The 19097-nt window shown below is 42.6% G+C and overlaps 1 protein-coding gene across 2 annotated transcripts in view; it reads right to left on the bottom strand.

Annotated features, from left to right (window-relative positions):
* CHMP4C (charged multivesicular body protein 4C) overlaps positions 1 to 6801 on the bottom strand; it is a 33875-nt gene extending 27074 nt beyond the window's left edge. Inside the window, exon 1 of one of the 2 annotated variants that reach the window (XM_054512554.2) lies at positions 6440 to 6801. In XM_054512554.2, coding sequence (XP_054368529.2) covers positions 6440 to 6629 — 190 coding nt within the window. In that variant the 5' untranslated portion in view covers positions 6630 to 6801. The remainder of the gene's footprint in view (positions 1 to 6439) is intronic. The other variant, XM_045896313.3, reaches the window with a different exon arrangement.
* Between the last annotated feature and the right edge of the window lie 12296 nt (positions 6802 to 19097).

The following is a 19097-nucleotide window of genomic DNA, read 5'->3' on the forward strand; positions in this document are numbered from 1 at the left end:
TCAATATATTTTAACAAAGACCTTGACAGAAAAAAAAAAAAAAAAAAAGCTGTTGATCCAGTTTGTGACTGGTTCAACAAAAAGAAATAGCTCATATATAAAATAGTAAAATTAGAATTTTAAGACTTAACTGAAAATAAGGAGATATTTAACAGAAATAAATGTAAAATACTGAATGCAAGCTTAACATATTGATTTAAATGGGGAGAGGGTAAATCCGGCTGGGATTTTTCACTCTTTCCAAATCCACTGGGGAAAAGCAACTGATCCGCATCTGAAAAAGCACAAGCAAACTGAGGCCATATTAACAGAGCAAAAAAGATAACAAGCCCAGGGCATTCTGCTGGTGGTACCGAAGTGGATGCATGAGGATGTAAGTCTACTAGGATCCCTGCCAGGGCTCAGAGGGGGAAGGGAGGTAGTAGGAAAGTGAGAAGTTTTAATACTACAGCTTAAGTGAATAGACTCCCAGGGCCCATTCAGATATTTTAGGTTTCCCCACCATGGGGTAAAAGCCCCATGGGAGTTCCTGAGGTTGGGGGAAAGAAACTGGGGGTGAAAACTGAGGAAGCATCAGATTTCCATTGATCTATGTTTTCCAGAAGAGGGAAGAGCAGTTGACTGGAGAGTAAGACCTGACTCGCATATGGGTTGTTAATGCCCCAGGAATAAAACTCTTTGTTTTCGGGATGCCTGGGTGGCTCAGTCAGTTAAGCGGCTACCTTCGGCTCAGGTCATGATCCCAGGATCCTGGGATAGAGTCCCACATCGGGCTCCTTGCAGGGAGCCTGCTTCTCTCTCTGCCTGCCGCTCCCCCTGCTTGTGCTCTCTCTCTCTCGCTCTCTCTCTCTCTCGCTCTCTCTGACAAATAAATAAAATCTTTAACAACAAAAAAACTCTTTCTTTTCTCTGGCCCCAGAATACACAGAGTATGGCACAAAAGAATCAGATAATCAGGGGCATCTGGGTGGCTCAGTTTGTTAAGCGTTTGCCTTTGGATCAGGTCATGATCCCAGAGTCCCTGGATCCAGACCCATGTCAGGCTCCCTGCTCGGTGGGGAATCTGCTTCTCCCTCTCCCTCTGCCCCTCCCCCCTGCTCGTGCTCACGTGCTCTCTCTCACACACACACACTCTCTCTCTCTCTTAAATAAATAAATAAAATCTTTTAAAAAAATCAGATAATCAGAGGCAAGCAAACACTCTATGATGATGCTTGGTTGTAATTTGAGTACTGGAGAACTCTGAGACTCTTCAAAAGGACTACGGAGTCACAGTACCACGTGAACTTCCCTCAAGAAAACTAATTCAGGCTGGCTAATGAGGATCTGTCAGAAGCTTCAGAAATGTGTCTTCAGCAGGAAACAGAGGGACATGGGTAGCTATTTCTCATCTGGGTCCCTGGGTTCCATGGAGGAGGAAGGAAGCAACAACAGGCACGGTGAGGGGAGAAAACAGTAGAGGGTAGATGTTTCCAGTTTAGCACCTCACCAAATACTAAATGCTTCCTCAGTTCCCAATCTTTAGTGGGCATCAGAATCACTGCGTTATCTGTTCAAAGTTCAGATTTCTGGACCCTACACTCAACCTACTATGTTAGAACTTTGAGGGGGTCCTTGTGAATGCACATTTTAACAAACACCCTCAAGGAATTCTGATGCAGGTGATCTGAGGGCCACATTTTGAGAAACTCTCTTAAGAAGGTCACCAGGTAAGAGATATCTCCCAAGGGAGCTTCCATCCATCAGGGCCTTCTGCACTCTGCATCAGTCTCTTATTACCTGAGCCATGCATGCTTTGCCCCGACTACTTTGGCAACAAAGCTGATACCCAGCTGACACAGATGTGATTCTTTTTATACAGAAGTCCTCCTGATCCCGTGTCTGAGACTGCAGAATTCAACTCCATGATGACTATAATAAAAAGCAAACTTAAGAGCACAAGGAGGTTTGTGCACTAGGCTAAAACAATGCGATCATGCTCACACCCCGAACTCCAAGGAAGACCAAGTCTGCATCATGACTCTGAAAACAAACTTAGCCTTGCTAAAAAATAAAAATAAAAATAAAAATAAAAGATCCCAGGCTTCAAAGTGAGCTGGCTTACTCAAAAGCCTCTCTGCCCTAGGGTCTCATTCATCAGCTACCTGATGAAGAGTTGGAAGGGCCTCAGCTGCCAGGTTTCACCAGAATCACGTGTAATGATACTGAGGAGGGTTGTGGCCAAATTCACTCCTTCCTAGTCTCAACCTTTCATCTCTCTCTGAGCCCACTTCCTACAGCCTGAGGCCTATGGGTAACCCAGACTGGATCCAGCCTCTCCACATAATTACATATTTGACGTTCCTGCTCAGCCTAGGACAAGGTAAGTAACAGAGGCACCTAGGATGGAAATTTAAGAGGACACTAACTCTCAGGGTCACACAAGTGTGTAGTAAGGGTCTCTCTCGCCCCCCCCCCAGACGGGGCCCTGGGAGGCAAAGCTCAGCACAGTAAGGGGTAAATGAGAAGTGCCAGAGGCAGTTGAGGTCACAGAACAGGAGATACAGAGAAATGACTGCCGTCCTCAAATATGTGAAGGGTCTTCACATGACAGATGGAGTAGATTTATTCTATGTTATTCCAGAAGACAACAAAATTTAGACCAGTAAGTGGAACTTAGTAGGAAGCCAATTTCAGCTGAAAAAAAAATTACTGTTATTACAATGGCTGACACTTAGAGAGCACTGAATTAAGAGCTTTACACAATAATTCCATTAATCCAAACAACTCTGAGGATCAACCTTATCCTCACAATTATGCAGATGAAGGAATTGAGAATTAGGCCTAGTAAACGGTCTAAAGCCACACAATGTCTAAGTGACAGGGCAGGGCTAGGAATCAAACCCAGGCTTGTCTGCTTTGAAGCTGAGGTTCCCAACTACAACACTGAGTTACTTTCTATCAAGTGTGTAAAAACTGGATCAGGACGTTATTTTTAAGCAAAATATAACCTAAGGCCATCTCTTAGTGATGTTATTTTTTAAAAAGACCTCATAAGGGAGGCTAGAATAGTGACCCCTCTAAGGTGTTCCACCAAACCAGTGTGGCAGGAAGGGTTTGCAGTACGGTGAGGTACTGATTCCTTCCGCCCGGGGTATCAAGGGTCCCCCAGCTGCTAGTCCCCGGTTATCCCAGGGAAGTACACAAATCAGCGCCACAGATGCCATGATGTGAAAACAAGTTAGGAAGCGCTTCAGGACGAAAAGACCATGTATTCCTAACTTGTTAACATTACTATGGATTTAAGTTCCTCATCCTTAACCCTGGCCACAGGGAAGAATCGCCTGGGGGCATTTTTTTTTTTTTAAGATTGATTGATTGAGAGAGAGAGAGTATGTGTGAGCAGGGAGGAGCAGAGGGGGAGGGAGAGGGAGAAAGAATCTGAAGCAGACTCCACACTAAGCACGGAGCCCAAGGAGGGGCTGGATCCCACGACCCCAATATCTTGACCTGAGTGGAAACCCAAGTCAGACGCTTACCTGAGTAAGCCACCCAGGCACTCCCTGGGGGCACTTTTTAAAAAATACTGGTGCCTGAGCCCCACCCCAGTCAATTATATCGGAATCTATGGGGTTGGGACCTGGGCATCAGAGTGACTTAATATACAGCCAGGATTGAAAACTGCTCTTTTTTTTTTTTTTAAAGATTTTATTTATTTATTTGACAGAGACAGACACAGTGAGAGAGGGAACACAAGCAGGGGGAGTGGGAGAGGGAGAAACAGACTTCCCGCTGAGCAGGGAGCCCGATGCGGGGCTCGATCCCAGGACCCTGGGACCATGACCTGAGCCGAAGGCAGACGCGTAACGACTGAACCACCCAGGCGCCCTGAAAACTGCTCTTGATGACAGTGCTCAAAAGAAAAAGATTAAGTGGTTTGCAAAAAGTTTGCTTTTCCACAAAGCAGAGGACCAGTTATAAATGAAGGGTAATCGATGTAAACTGCATTTAAAGAATCTCTGACCTCCAATTTTTTTTTTCTTTCTTCTTTTTCTAATGTGGCTACTAGAAATATTTTTTTATTAGTTTCAAAGATAGAATGTAGTGATTCATCGGTTGCATATAATACCCCGTGCTCATTCCATCAAGTGCCTTCCTTAATGCCCATCACCCAGTCACCCCATCCCCCCACCTCCAAAATTGTTAACCAAATTATGAATCTCATTCCAAGTGTTAATCTTTTAGATGAACAGGGCCTTGAATATCATGCGTGTTGCAAAGCCAATTTGGTGGTGCACACTCAGGTTCTTTTTGGTAGATTACGGTAACTACCAAAGAAGTTTAAGGTAAGAATTAGCTATGCCTGCCCAACTTGGTATGAGATACAATAAGAGCAAGTTTCAGACTAAATTCTGCATAAACAAACATACACTGGCAAGCAAAAACAGTTTGTTAGCTTGTTCCATTAGCTCAATGAAGTCCTGACTGGACATCCTTTCGGGAGCTCCAATACACCCCATATGAAAGGCTCACTGAAGGCAGCAACATTCCCTGATAGGGTGCTGAGCCCTGTGGGAGGTGCACTCTGTCAAAAATACACTTGAACCAAGAACTGGACGTGGCACTGATCTAAGATCAAGGGTCAGGTACCCTTCCCTTCTAATGTTAAGTTAGTTATACACCTAGTAGATTTTTATCACCTGTTCTTACAATGGGAAGCAAGGAGGTGTCTCTAAACTATTTTAGCCAATCCACATATTTAGAATATCTGTAATTTCACCAATGAGATTTCATTTCTAACATTTATTATGCTAATTTAGAAGTTACTTGCTTTACCAATAAAACCCATTTTTGACATTCAGAATGCTGTCAAAGCTTCTGCTGTAGAAAAATAGATCACTGAAGAATTTGTAGTGGCCAGGAGTGTGGCCCTTTCTGATACAATGCTACTTGACCAGTCAACCTACTATTCTTGGCAGCATGCTAGCTGACCAACCATGTCTAAAAGTAAAACTTTAACTGCACATATATTATGTCACTCAGATTATAAATTACAGCCCTTATAGCACAATATACAGTCCTGTATAATATATAGCCTTGTATAACACAAGGCCCATTTTGTACTAACTATATTGGGCCTGATAACACTATGAATGTGAAAGAAAATATTCCTTGGTAGCTAGTGGAAAACAGAAACTATGTGTATATGAAGTTATCTGATTTATTTGGAAAATGCTGATATTGACAGGGTTTCTAATACATGGGCCTGTAAATGAATTCTTTCCATAGCTTAGAATACAGATGAACTCATGCTAACTAGCCTCTTTCTACTCCCAGAACCACTGTAGAACCAGGCCTGGGCTAACAGCAGTGAAGTTCCCAAGGATAAATGATAAAGAATAAGTGGCTTTTCTAACCTCAGTTGGTTATTTGCACATGATACCTGCATCTGTTACTTCTCTGATTTAAGGAAGTTAGACTGATGTTCTTAAATTAATGTTGTCTTTAATTTTGGGGGGTCTTAATAAAGCCAATTTGTAATATATACTTTAGTGCACTGCCAATTGAAGAACATTTTTGAAAAAAATCAGTAAAATGTATATTACCTTATATTTTTGTCTTCCAAAAGCAAATCTACATTTTCACCACTTCCTAGAAGCAGATGTTCAATTTTTAAGATTTTTTTAAAAGCAGTATTTACTGTAGATAAAGCAATATACAGACCCGAAAGGATGACAGACAGACATCCCTTGAGAGACATGCAAATTTCAGAGTGCATATCAAACTGAAGAGAAAGAACAGGGAAGCCGAGCTGCCCATGACTTTTTAGCAGGCCATAATGGCATGGTATCTCTTTAGAAATTGCCATTAAATAGCTCCCCAAAACATTTTCGGACAGAAAGTAAAAATAGAAACCAGCATTTAACTGTAAAACAGGCCAGCATGCCGGAGCAGAGCAGAGGCAGAGAAAAATGAAACTTGGCCTTTTTATCGTTGGTGGTAAGTGGACACAAATGTATCAGGCACATTTTTTATGGGAAGCAGCAGGGTTTTCGAGGTCAGCTCCAGAAGACATTATTCCTTTCCTGCATTAAACAATGGCAGCGTCATTTAGGGCTAAGTAAATCTTCCCAGGGCTTTGTGATGACTAATGAAGCCTGACTTGTGGATGCGAGTTCAGGGTTAGGTGGTGGGCAGAGTCCTGGACTGCAGCTTCTATTTCTGAGTCTGCCATTCCAAAACCACTTCTATTTCTAGTGTTACAAGACCAAAGCATTTCAACGTCTCCCTGGGTTTTTATACGTGTCACTGCGCTGTTTACATCTATTCTCTATAAAGAAAGGCCGTGGGAGTAAATCTGGCCTCCTGGGGAACAGGTGCTGTGGGCCGGATCGTCCCCGAGGAAAGCGCTGGAGGAGAAGGGCGAGAGCTCACTCCTGCGGCCAGACCCCAAGCCTACCTCGCTTATTCTGCGTGCCGTGCTTCTTGGCCAGGGTGAGTTCCCTCTGGATTCGATTTTCCAGGTACTCTTGTTTCTTGCTCAGCATCTCCTCGGTCTCCCGAAGTCGGGCCAGGGCCTCCTGGGGGCTTGGAGCAGCTCGGCTTTTAGAAGAGCCTCCCCCTTTGAAGAGCTTGCCCAACTTGCTCATGGCTGTGGATGTGAGGGGCGAGCGGTCCCGGGAGCGTCTCAGGAGCTCCCCGGGCCGCGTCGGGGTAGCAGGTAAGCGAGATCGTCCTCTGGTCTCCGGGGGGGGAGGGGAGGGAGGCCGAACTAAAAGGCAGCGCTCCTGGGAATCAACAAGTCTTGGGGGCAGGTGACACAGACTCCCGGGCATTTCCTGGCGGCCGGCTGGGCCCCGCCCTCGGCGCGGCGGGGGCGGGGAGGGCCCCGGAGTCGGAGGTGCGCGTCCCGGCCGGCGCCACCCGGCCCTCCGGGAGTTAAAGGAGAGCAGGGGGAGAGAGAGAGTCGAAAAGACTGACAAGACTGCAACTAAGTTGCCGCTCGATCCACACTGAGGACACACCCAGGGTTGAAGGACTGACTAGTTGGCGAACGGCTCAGAGAAAAGCGAACCAATTTCCCAGGGGTCTCCTCTGCGTCCTGAAAGTGTGCTTTACCGACCCAGATTAAATTAAACAACAAGCGAAACTTGATTCCACACATGTGTTTTTGCTTGCGAGTGTGTGTGAGCTCAGTGTTTCTGTATTCAGGTCTCTGTCCTCGTGAATAAGAATATTCAGGTATGTTCGCGCAGGTGTATATTGTGTGTGAGGCAAGGGCTTCCAGGCCATTTGTCTGCCGCTCGGAAGCAGGTCTGTGGGCAAGCGGTTTACTCTAGGAGCAACTGGTCTGACTGGGCTTGTCTCTGCAGATGTAGACGCCGGGCAGGTAGATGTGTGCCTGGCTGCCAGCTGGCATGGATCGATTCTAGATCATCCTCACATGGCTTGAAGTGGGTGAAAGATGGTATTCCTCTCTTTTCCTAATGTCAGGACTGAGTGTGATTGCTACATTCAATTCTGTAATTAAGCATCTGAAGCTTTCAGTGTGGATGTTGGTGTGTTAAAAACCTTTAATGGAGTGCCCTTGTGTTTGTAAATATCTTCACAAAGACACCTAAGAACAAAAAGGAGAGAGCATCCTAGAAAAAAGAAACATTCTGTTCATGCTCACTATCTCAGTCCTGTTTATTAGAGCTGCAGGCAGAGAGTTTGGTAAGATGAAAGGACAGCAGTAGATAATGATTATGGATGCTGTAATACAACTGAAAACCTGTGCTGAGCATGCTACAAAGACATGGAATATGGAATGGAGCCTATGTTCTAGTTTTGAAGGGCTAGTAGATACTCCCACATAATACACCCCTATTTGAGCAACATTACCCAACATCATCAGAACCTATTTGTGATGTTAGCTAACCACTGATTGTTAAAGGGGAACAAAGCCTCCATTACTATAACAAAGACACCGTGATACCCACGATCAATAACCCAATTTTGTCTGCCATTATAGTAAAACAGAAGCAGCAGGTTGATCCATTTTTTTTAAAGATTTTATTTATTTATTTGAGAGAGAGAGAATGAGAGACAGAGAGCATGAGAGGGAGGAGGGTCAGAGGGAGAAGCAGACTCCCCGCTGAGCAGGAAGCCCGACGCAGGGCTCGATCCCAGGACCCTGGGATCATGACCTGAGCCGAAGGCAGTCGCTTAACCAACTGAGCCACCCAGGCGCCCAGGTTGATCCATTTTATCCAACATTGGTGTAGCCAGCATCAAATTTTGACAAAGAAATAGAACATTTTCACAAAAGGCTCACTGGTAGAGATCTTACACACACAAACATGTGAACTTATCATTTCCCAATAACTCTAGCCAACCACCTCTGATCATTTCCTGCCTGGCCTTGTAAGGCGCTTATGGCCTGAGACACATATGTTACTATAATCTCATATGTGTCATAAACTGTAGTAAGTATTGTATTTCATTATTATCTAAATATTTCATGAATCTGTCTCGCAACTTATTTTCTTGAGAGTTCAGAAGGAGCACATATTCTGCTATGGTTCCCATTGCTGGTTAGTTTAACCAATCTTTATTAAAAGTATTCTATATATAAGGTACTAGAAATGCAAGTATAATCTGCCTTCTAGGAGCTTACCTTCTAGTGATAGTAGTAACAACTGCCATCTTTTGAGCACTTACTATGTGGCAGGCACACTACATGGATCATTAATAACCCCTACATAAACCACAAGAAATAGATATTGCTATTTCTATTTGGCAGATAAGGAACCAAAGGCTCAACTGGTAACTTTGCCAAGCTCACACAGGCAGTTAGAGGGTAAGAGATCTTTCTATTTTAAGCTTATGGTCTTCTCATTATTTACATGATCTTCTTTCCTTCTATGTGGCTTGGTCCAGAGGAGAAACCCATTAAGTACTTACTTAATTAAATAAAATGGGGGATGAAGAGGCTGGTATGATGCATCAACACTAAGGGATCCTCCAAGCATTATTGAATTCACTGAGGGGTATATTTGAAAAGAACTTCTCCAGTATAGCAAAATATTCTTTTGTAGTTCACTAACAACTGCTTTTTGTTGGGAGAACATTGAAAAAGTGGAAAGTTATAATGAGGAGTTGCTTACTCATCCTTCCCTCCATGTTTTCATTTAACAGATATTTATTGAGCATTGAGCATCCCTTTGTTCCAGGCATTATGTTAGATGTTGGAAAGACTATTAAGAACAAGATAGAGGGGCACCTGGGTGGCTCAGTTGGTTAAGCGGCTGCCTTCAGCTCAGGTCATGATCCCAGGGTCCTGGGATCCCTGCTAAACAGGGAGTCTGCTTCTCCCTCTACCCCTCACCATGCTCTTGTGCTTTCTCTCTCTCTCTCTCAAATAAATAAATAAAATCTTTTTTTTTAAAGAAAAAGAGATATTTTATAGTTTAGGGGAGAAGATAGGAGTTAAGCAAATTATCTCACAAAAAGTACACTTTATAAGCTAAAATTCTAATAAGTTCTATGGAGAACTTAGAAATACAGGAACTGTAAGAACGAATAATAAAGAAAGCTGATCTTGTCTTAGGGATCCACAAGAGCCAAACTGTGGAAGGAGTCAAGATGTCCTTCAACAGATGAATGGATAAAGAAGATGTGGTTCATATATGCAATGGAATATTACTCAGCCATCAAAAAGGATGAATACCTACCATTTGCACTGACATGGATGGAACTGGAGGGAATTATGCTAAGTGAAATAAGTCAAGGAGAGAAAGACAATTATCATATGGTTTCACTCATGTGGAACATAAGGCATAGCTCGGGGGACAACAGGGGAAGGGAGGGAAAACTGAATGGGAAGAAATCAAAGAGGGAGACAAACCATGAGAGACTCTGGACTCTGGGAAACTGAGGGTTACAGAAGGGAAGGTGGGTGGGAGGATGGGGTAACCAGGTGATGGGTATTAAGGAGGGCACGTGCTGTGATGAGCACTGAGCGTTACACTCAACTAATGAATTGTTAGTTCTAAACTAATGATGCACTATATTTTGGCTAACTAAACATGATAAAATAAATTTTTTAAAAAGGTGGCCTGAAGAAGTGACATTTAAGCTGGAATGTGGATGATGAATAGAAGTTTCCTAGATGTAGAGAAGGAAAGTTGGTATTCCAGGATAAGGAATCATTCATTCATTCATCATTTTTTCTGAGTGCATACTATATACCCAACACAATTCTAGATGCTAGAGATTCAGCAGTGAAAAAGAAAGACTAAAAGCCATGTATTTTTTGGAGTCTACTTTCGAATTAGGAGAAGACAGGCAATTAATTAATTAAGAAAGTAATAAAGCAGGCAGGGCTAAAGAACTAAAATTTTAGACAATATGTGCAAATATCTTGAGTGTGAAATATTAGGATTTGAAAGAAGGCCAGGGTAGCTGGGGTTTGGAGACAGAAGAGGACAGTGCTGTAAGATTGCCTTTAAAGGTAGGCAGAGTCCTGATCACATAGGGGCCACATGATGGATGAAGCATCATGTATTTTATCCAAAGAGCAAATGAAAATCAATCAGAAATTAAAACAAAGGATTTAGTCATTAATTTATAATTCAATAAAAAATCAGTTTTAACCAATTTAATGTGTAGAAATGCATGTGGTGTGCAAAGCAAGATACATTTGAATTAAAAATCATTCCCTTCAATTAATACATAACCTCAATAGGGAAAAGATAATTCTTGTAAGCAAGTAAACCATCCAAATATATATTAGTGTTTAATCCAGCAATGGGATATAGAGAATAAATTTTTAAACCAATGATGTAGAAGCTGAAAATAACACATTTATCTTCATTCAATACTCATCCTACAACTGTGGTTTGATAAAGAGTTCTCAGCATCTAGTGTATTTTTCATTTTCTAATCTCAATTGATCTCAGTCAATAAGGAGGCTGTTGTTCAAAAGAATGATCTTGTTCAGGATGATTTACCATGGTTAAGATGGCAAAGGAAATTAGAAATTTATAGATCTGTTAAAAAGACCTAGATGTCAGGCTAATTGATATATTTTGGCCACTGCTTGAAATTACATCCATTTTTAGAATGCCAAATGAATTCTCTAAAGCAACAGAAGAAGAATTACCCTTTAAACACACTGCAGAATCATCATCAAATAGTTATTTATTAAGCAGCTCAACAAGCATGTACACATTCTTTTCATCAGCAGTTCCTTTTGTTTCTTAGAACCAAATATTCATTGTATATAATAATCACAATAATGAGTACAAAGGTAGCCCTTGTGAAAAAATAATAACTTTGCAAAAATAACTTTTATTGCCCTCATTCATAATGAAGATATACGGTGCCTGTGACTCAGTTTTGCCTGCATAGCTCTTTATCCATGTTTTCCCATATCTCTGCCTATTCCTGATCAGAAAGAAGTTACAGAATCTAAGAGTTATCAGATTTGGCTATAGAATGTTTTCTATACCAACCGCTTAATGACTATAAAATGAGATGTAGCCCTCTACCTCAATATCACCCTTATTGCACAATCTACCCAAAGCTGATTCTTACACCTTCCTTTACCTCCAGAATTTCCTTATACCTGAGTGCAATCACATGAGATTTTGTACCTCATCGAGGAACACAGTTTCTTTTTTTCTAAATATTTTTATTTATTTATTTTTTATTATGTTATGTTAATCACCATACATTACATCATTAGTTCTTTTTTTTTTTTTTAAAGATTTTATTTATTTATTTGAGACGGAGAGAATGAGAGACAGAGAGCATGAGAGGGAGGAGAGCCAGAGGGAGAAGCAGACTCCCTGCCGAGCAGGGAGCCCGATGCGGGACTCGATCCCGGGACTCCAGGATCATGACCTGAGCCGACGGCAGTTGCTTAACCAACTGAGCCACCCAGGCGCCCCCATCATTAGTTCTTGATGTAGCGTTCCATGATTCATTGTTTGCGTATGACACCTAGTGCTCCATTCAATACGTGCCCTCTTTAATACCCATCACCAGGCTACCCCATCCCCCACCCCCTCCCCTCTAGAGCCCTCAGTTTGTTTCTCAGAGTCCATAGTCTCTCATGGTTCGTCTCCCCCTCTGATTTCCCCCCTTCATTTTTACACAAACTGTTTCTAATTCAGCTCCTTCCCTTCTCAAATAATGATGCCTTCCTTTCGCTCAGGCCAAAAGCCCTGGAGTCATCCTTCACACCTCTCTTTCTCTCACTCCATCTAATCCATCAGCAAGCCCTACGTGCTGAAACTCCTACAGAAACCTGATCACTCCGCCACCACTAACCCTGCTAACATCCTGCTCCCAGCCACTCTCATCTCTCAGCTAGATATCACGGACTTCTGACTGACTTCCCTGTGATCATCTTGACCTTGCTGCTATTTCCCTATAAAGCAGCCAGAGTGAGCCTGGGTCAGACCTCCCCATCCCCAACTGACTTCCCATCTCATTTCATTAAAAAGCCAAGCCCTTCACAGTATCTTCAAGTCCCTATAGGGAGTGCTACTGTCACATCACTGTCACATCACCAGGACCTCCCTGCCCACATATCCAGCCATTCTACACTCCCCCAACCCCAACCCTGTCCACTCTGCTCCAGTCCCACTGGCCTCCCCAGTCTGACTGGAATTTACCAGGCACATTCTCACTGCAGAGCCTTTGCACAGCTCTTCTGCCTTGAAACCTGTCCCAGACACCCATGTTGTTCACTCCTTCATGTTCTGTAGGTCTTGATTTATGTCCCACCTTCTCGCTCCACCCTATTTAAAATCGCAGGCCTCTCCCCTCACCCTCCTACTCCTACAGAACTCCTACTCACTTTCCCAGCTTTATTTTTCTCATAGCACTTACCACCATCCATCATATGCTGCATTGGTTTTGTTATTCTGTTTATTTTTCATGCCCCTCCCCATGAGAATGCTCCCCATGAGAGCAGGGATCTTTGTTTTGTTTACCAGTGTATTCCCAGTTTCTAGAACAGATCCCGGCACATCAAAGGCTCTATACCAGTATTTGTTGAATAAGTGAATGAAGAAATACAACATAAGTGAGAAAATATTCAAATGGTGGTATAAAATATGAAAATATTGGGAAACACATTCTGTAGATCCAGTAATCTGTGTTATCATTCTGATACAGAAGAGAAACCTATATTTTGCTTTAAGTCTCTGAGGCCAGTATGCAAAGGTTCTCACAAAATTTCTGGCCTTATTAATTGGGGCAATGGAAAAACTCTGGACAGATGTTGCACTTAGCACTTGAGAAGGAGGTAATCACTTTCTCATATTTTAAAAATGTACACTCTAGAAACTAACTCACATCTTAAAATATTTTATTCCTTTTTATTGGTGAGAATTTCCAGGAGTAAAGTTAATAATAGCTGTTATTACACATCAAAAAATCCCTTTTTAAGATTTTAAATATTATTTATTTATTTGAGAGAGAGAGAGCACGAGAGGGGGGAAGGGCAGAGGAAGAGGAGAAAGCAAACTCCCCACTGAGCGTGGAGATGGGTTCAAGGGCTTGATCCCAGGACCCTGAGATCATGATCTTAGCCAAAGGCAGACACTTAACTAATTGAGCCACCCAGGTGCCCCTACACGTCAAAAAAAATCTTATCATTAGCACCCTGCAGGCCAATGTAGAGGGGCTTTTCCCTTCCCCACTATCTCTGCCTGAGGGGTACAGGTGTTTATTAAGAAATGATTCCTGGGGTGCCTGGGTGGTTCAGTCGGTTAAGTGTCTTACTCTTGGTCTCAGCTCAGGTCTTGATCTCAGGGTTGTGAGTTCAAGCCCCATGTTGGGCTCCATGTTGGGCGTGGAGCCTACGGAAAAAAAAAATAAATAAAGGTAAAAAAAAAAAAAGAAATGACTCCCCATCTGGGTCTGAGGGGCAAAGATGTTGATGTGCCAGGCTTGGAAGTCCAGACTTGTTTTGGGGGAAAAATAAAGCTTCATGAATGTAAAAAGACAAAGAAAACTTTACAGTTAATTAATTACATGTGAATATCCAATTTGTGCCCAAACACAATTTAAGTCATCATTTCAAAATAATTTTATATATGTTTATCAGGACAACTAAATTACCCCTCTAAAAAGTAATCACTTATGAAAATGTTACAAAGTTTCCTTCTGAAACAAACTTGCTAAAAAAAGATGATGCTTTCCAAAACACACACATGCACATTGGCTGCTATAATAATAGTGGTTTTGGTAGTCTTGATGATGGGGGGGGTTTTCCTTGCCTCACATCTTTCCTCAATTCTGCTGATTAAGCCCTAAGCATTAGCCTTTTTACATAATACTGTTTCTCATTCTTCACTATCCTTTTGCCTTCCTTTATTTTTTTAAAAAAGATTTATCTATTTATTTGAGAGTGAGAGAGAGAACAGGTGAGCAAGGTGAAAAAACAGTTACAGATTTCAGGGATTAGAATGTGGACAAATTTATTATTTTACCTACTCCAATATACGTTCTCATACTTCCCAGAATTGACACATGGTAAGGCCTCAAAAAATGTCTACTGAATCAGTGAATGGGAACAAGTCAACATTGACATACAACCCCTCCAAAAGCATTTTATTTATTTTATTTTTTTTTAATTTAAATTCAATTAGCCAACATCATTGCCTGAAACCTGTAACTGTTTCTTTATATGTCAAAAGGGACTTTGCAGATGTGATTGAGTTAAGGCTCTTGAGATGGGGAGAGTAGCCTGAAATATCCAGGTGGGCCCAATGTAACCACAAGGCTTCTTAAGAGAGGAAGGCAGAAGGGTCAGAGTAAGAGGAGACTGATGTAAGCGGGGAAGCATGAAGGGCAGGAAGAGAGACGTTCAAGGATGCCATTTTGTCCTTGAAGATGGAGGAAGGGGTTGTCATGAGCCAAGGAACACAGGTAGTTTTTAGAAGCTGAACAAGACAAGAAATTGGATTCTCCCTTTGAACTCTCAGAAGGAACACAGCCGTGCCAACACACGGGTTTTATGACTTCTGACCTCCAGTAAGGTAAGGTAAAAAATTTACAGTGTTTAAAGTTACTAAATTTGTGGTAATTTGTTACAGCAACAATAGGAAACCGGCGGGGGGGGGGGGGGAACAGGTCTTAAAAGCCTCTTTTGAGAGCTGAAAGATGAGGAGGAGATAGGTAAACTGGGGAAAGGAGAAAGAATTCCAGACTAAGAGATTAGTTTATGAGGTTCACCAGGAAGATAGCTGGTAAGTGTAATCAATTAAGTCAGTGAGGAGATGAAGAGGGAGAGCAGTTTCTGATGCTGGAGACAAGGAGGCAGGAGTTGAATAATTTTTCTAAGAAATTCTATGAAATGGGAACAATAATATCTAAAAGTATTAAGATTAAATGATCAATTTAAGTGCCTGGTACATAATAAAGTACTCAAAGAATCTTAGCTGTTATAACTGTTAAAGTTTGAACTTAGGATGTTCAAAGATTTAATGTAGAATATGGTATGCAAAATAAACTGTTATTCAGAGGTAGAAAAAATCTGCAGAAGACTGCATAATAGGGAGACAGATTAACAAAGAGTTCTACGGTGAATATCTATATAATCACCAAACCAGGTCCCTGTCCTCATGGAGCTTACAGCTTAGATAGGGAGACAAACCCTAATCAAATAATCATACAAATACAAAATCAAATCTGGGGCAAATGCTTTGAAGGAGATACAGAGTGAATGTAGTAACAGCAGGATTTGTCCTAGTCAGGAGAACAAAGAATTTCCTAAGAAAAAGATACTTGAGGTAACCGCTAAAGGAAAAGCAGAAACAAACCAGCTCAAATGGGAAAGCGAAAGAGCATTCCAAATAGAAGGAACAGCACCTTTAAGGGTCTGAAGCTATGGTGAGCACAGACTACGGAGAGGCCTTTGAGCGATAATGATAAAGGTAGGTTGGGCAAAAATTTGAAAGACTTTAAATGCCAAGCAGAGATATTCTTCCCTAGACTTTGTGAGCTCCTTGAGGTCAGAGACCATGTCTTATTCAATTTTGTATCAAATCTAGGATAGGTTTGCTAAATTGAGTGCAGATTTTATTTGCTAGCTAATAGAATCCACTGAAAGTTTTTTTGGTCAGGTGAATTACAGTATTGCTGGCTAGTGCTAGTACGTAGCGATTGCTACCATAGCAGGTGCCTGATGTCTTGGAGGACTGAATTTTGTTTGAGCACTCAAAACTTTCCCAGTTGAAAGGATAACAGAATTATATTCTGAAGGTAGAGAAAACTGTTTTTTAAACTGATCTGATAAGAATGAATGTGAGAGCACTTGTTAAAGATCTAGCTTCCCAGGACCCATCCCAGACCCTCTAAATTAGACCCAGGGAGGGGTATGGACAGCTGTACTTACTAACAAGCACCCCACCTGATTCTTATTCTCAGTTTGGAAGACTGGTATAGAGCACATTCAAGGGAAAAGGAAAGGCATGTACATATGAAAGAAGCAGAAGATACATTTAGGAAATTATTGGAGAGTAGGGCGCTTGAGGGGAAGTAGTTATTGCTGAGGCTGAGATTGTGAAAAGCTTTACCAATAAAGCTTTTCCTTACTAAATTAATCTCTTGTGAATAATGGAGAACCATCAGAAGATCTTAGGTAAGAGTGAGTTTTTTGGGGAGGAAATAACCTGAGCAGTTGAAGAGTATACATTTGAGAACTTTCTGAGGCATAATTGATAGTTTTAGGGCTACTTCCATGAGAGAAATAAGAACTGAGTGGTGAAGAATAAATTCAGGGTTTCCAATGTGGTAGACTTTGTTAGGGGTAAGAAAGCATCCCATTTTGTTTTAAGTTTTGTTTTTGTTTTTGCTTAAAGATCTTATTTATTTGACGGAGTGGGAGAGGGAACACAAGCAGGGGGAGTGGGAGAGGGAACACAAGCAGGGGGAGTGGGAGAGGGAACACAAGCAGGGGGAGTGGGAGAGGGAACACAAGCAGGGGGAGTGGGAGAGGGAACACAAGCAGGGGGAGTGGGAGAGGGAACACAAGCAGGGGGAGTGGGAGAGGGAACACAAGCAGGGGGAGTGGGAGAGGGAACACAAGCAGGGGGAGTGGGAGAGGGAACACAAGCAGGGGGAGTGGGAGAGGGAACACAAGCAGGGGGAGTGGGAGAGGGAACACAAGCAGGGGGAGTGGGAGAGGGAACACAAGCAGGGGGAGTGGGAGAGGGAACACAAGCAGGGGGAGTGGGAGAGGGAACACAAGCAGGGGGAGTGGGAGAGGGAACACAAGCAGGGGGAGTGGGAGAGGGAACACAAGCAGGGGGAGTGGGAGAGGGAACACAAGCAGGGGGAGTGGGAGAGGGAACACAAGCAGGGGGAGTGGGAGAGGGAACACAAGCAGGGGGAGTGGGAGAGGGAACACAAGCAGGGGGAGTGGGAGAGGGAACACAAGCAGGGGGAGTGGGAGAGGGAACACAAGCAGGGGGAGTGGGAGAGGGAACACAAGCAGGGGGAGTGGGAGAGGGAACACAAGCAGGGGGAGTGGGAGAGGGAACACAAGCAGGGGGAGTGGGAGAGGGAACACAAGCAGGGGGAGTGGGAGAGGGAACACAAGCAGGGGGAGTGGGAGAGGGAACACAAGCAGGGGGAGTGGGAGAGGGAGAAGCAGGCTTCCCGCTGAGCAGGGAGCCGATGTAGGACTCGATCCCAGGACCCTGGGATCATGACCTGAGCCGAAGGTAGACACTTAACGACTGAGCCACCCAGGCGCCCCTGGTTTAAGTTTTATATGAGAGATGACACTAAGTGAATATGTCTACAGACAGAAAGAGACCTTCAGTCTGGGAGAAAGTTCTCAAGATAAAGAATATGGTTATGGGAGTCGTTTGGAACCAGGGGAATTTCACTTCTATGAGTATGTAAATTGATAAATGGACCAAGCACAAAATTAAGGGGAAACACATGTTGAAGTAGCACCTAGGGGAGAAACTGGCAAAGGAGACTAGAGATGAAAGAGCTAGCAACTGCAACCTTGGCTACTCTATCTGATGCTCCTTATATTCCCAGGGTGAGTGAACTGAAAAAATAGAGTATTTTAATTTTATGATTGGACTGATAAAATATTTGCCACCTCTTTAGGACATTCTAAACACTTAGTAAAACTCTAGAAAACCTGCTGTTGACTGACCCAACCAGCTAAAAGAAACATAAAAATCAGGTAACCTGCTGATTCTTCAAGAATACCAGAAGTCTTTGATACTTGAATTTTAGTCATGGCTCTTCCACTAATTTGGGCAAATCATTTGAATGCTATGAACATGTTTTCTCATCTTAAAACAAAAACAAAACTGATGCTGGGATAACTAAATGATCGGTTGCTTCTAGCTCTAAAATCTACAGTTTCTCCAGAGACCCAAGCAAGTCTTTGATGGAAATCTTAAACAGATTTATGCAAGAGCAAATCTTGAAGTAATAACCATTTCTCAATCTCAGCCTTTCCCCTTCTCAATGAATATTGATTTGGATAGACCCTGTTATATACGAGGCATTGAATATTTTTTCCAGTTCCTGTCATGAGTACATTTTTGATTGCCGCTCATCCCACTCTGAGTCCTGTCTGGTGTCACATCAGTGGAATGGCATCCATTTGTACCCCACCTAGAAGAGCCTCTACTTGGTGCCTTTGAAGTGGCTCATCAAATACCCGAGATTCCCCTTCTTCCCAGTGGCATCACAAGCTTTCTTCAGGGAGTTGTGTTAAATTAGGGCTCTCTAAACTGAGGAACTCAATGCGGTTCAGTACACACTTGGGACCTCAAAAGCTACAACCCCCCCCCCATTTAAAAAAAAATACAAATAAAGAAAAAACCCTTACTTTTCAACAAGCCTAATGAATCCCTTGCAAGAGGGATTTACTTTAAACTATATTATTAAGTAACTAACACTGGTGCAGGACAAATAGGAATTGAATAAGGTCCTTCACTTGATTATTGCAAATACTTGTGCCAGGCACTGTGCCGGTTCGGAGATTTACATCAATTAAAAACAACACCATCTTTGCAAGGTCGTCCCCAATTTGGGTTGCAGCACGGAGGGAACTTCAGCACGCAGCCTTCCAGAAGGGTAACTCG

The sequence above is a fragment of the Mirounga angustirostris genome, unplaced genomic scaffold (assembly GCF_029215605.1).
Source record: "Mirounga angustirostris isolate CCGP_5_RB_7025 unplaced genomic scaffold, mMirAng1.0.hap1 SCAF_4, whole genome shotgun sequence".
Lineage (NCBI taxonomy): Eukaryota > Metazoa > Chordata > Mammalia > Carnivora > Phocidae > Mirounga > Mirounga angustirostris.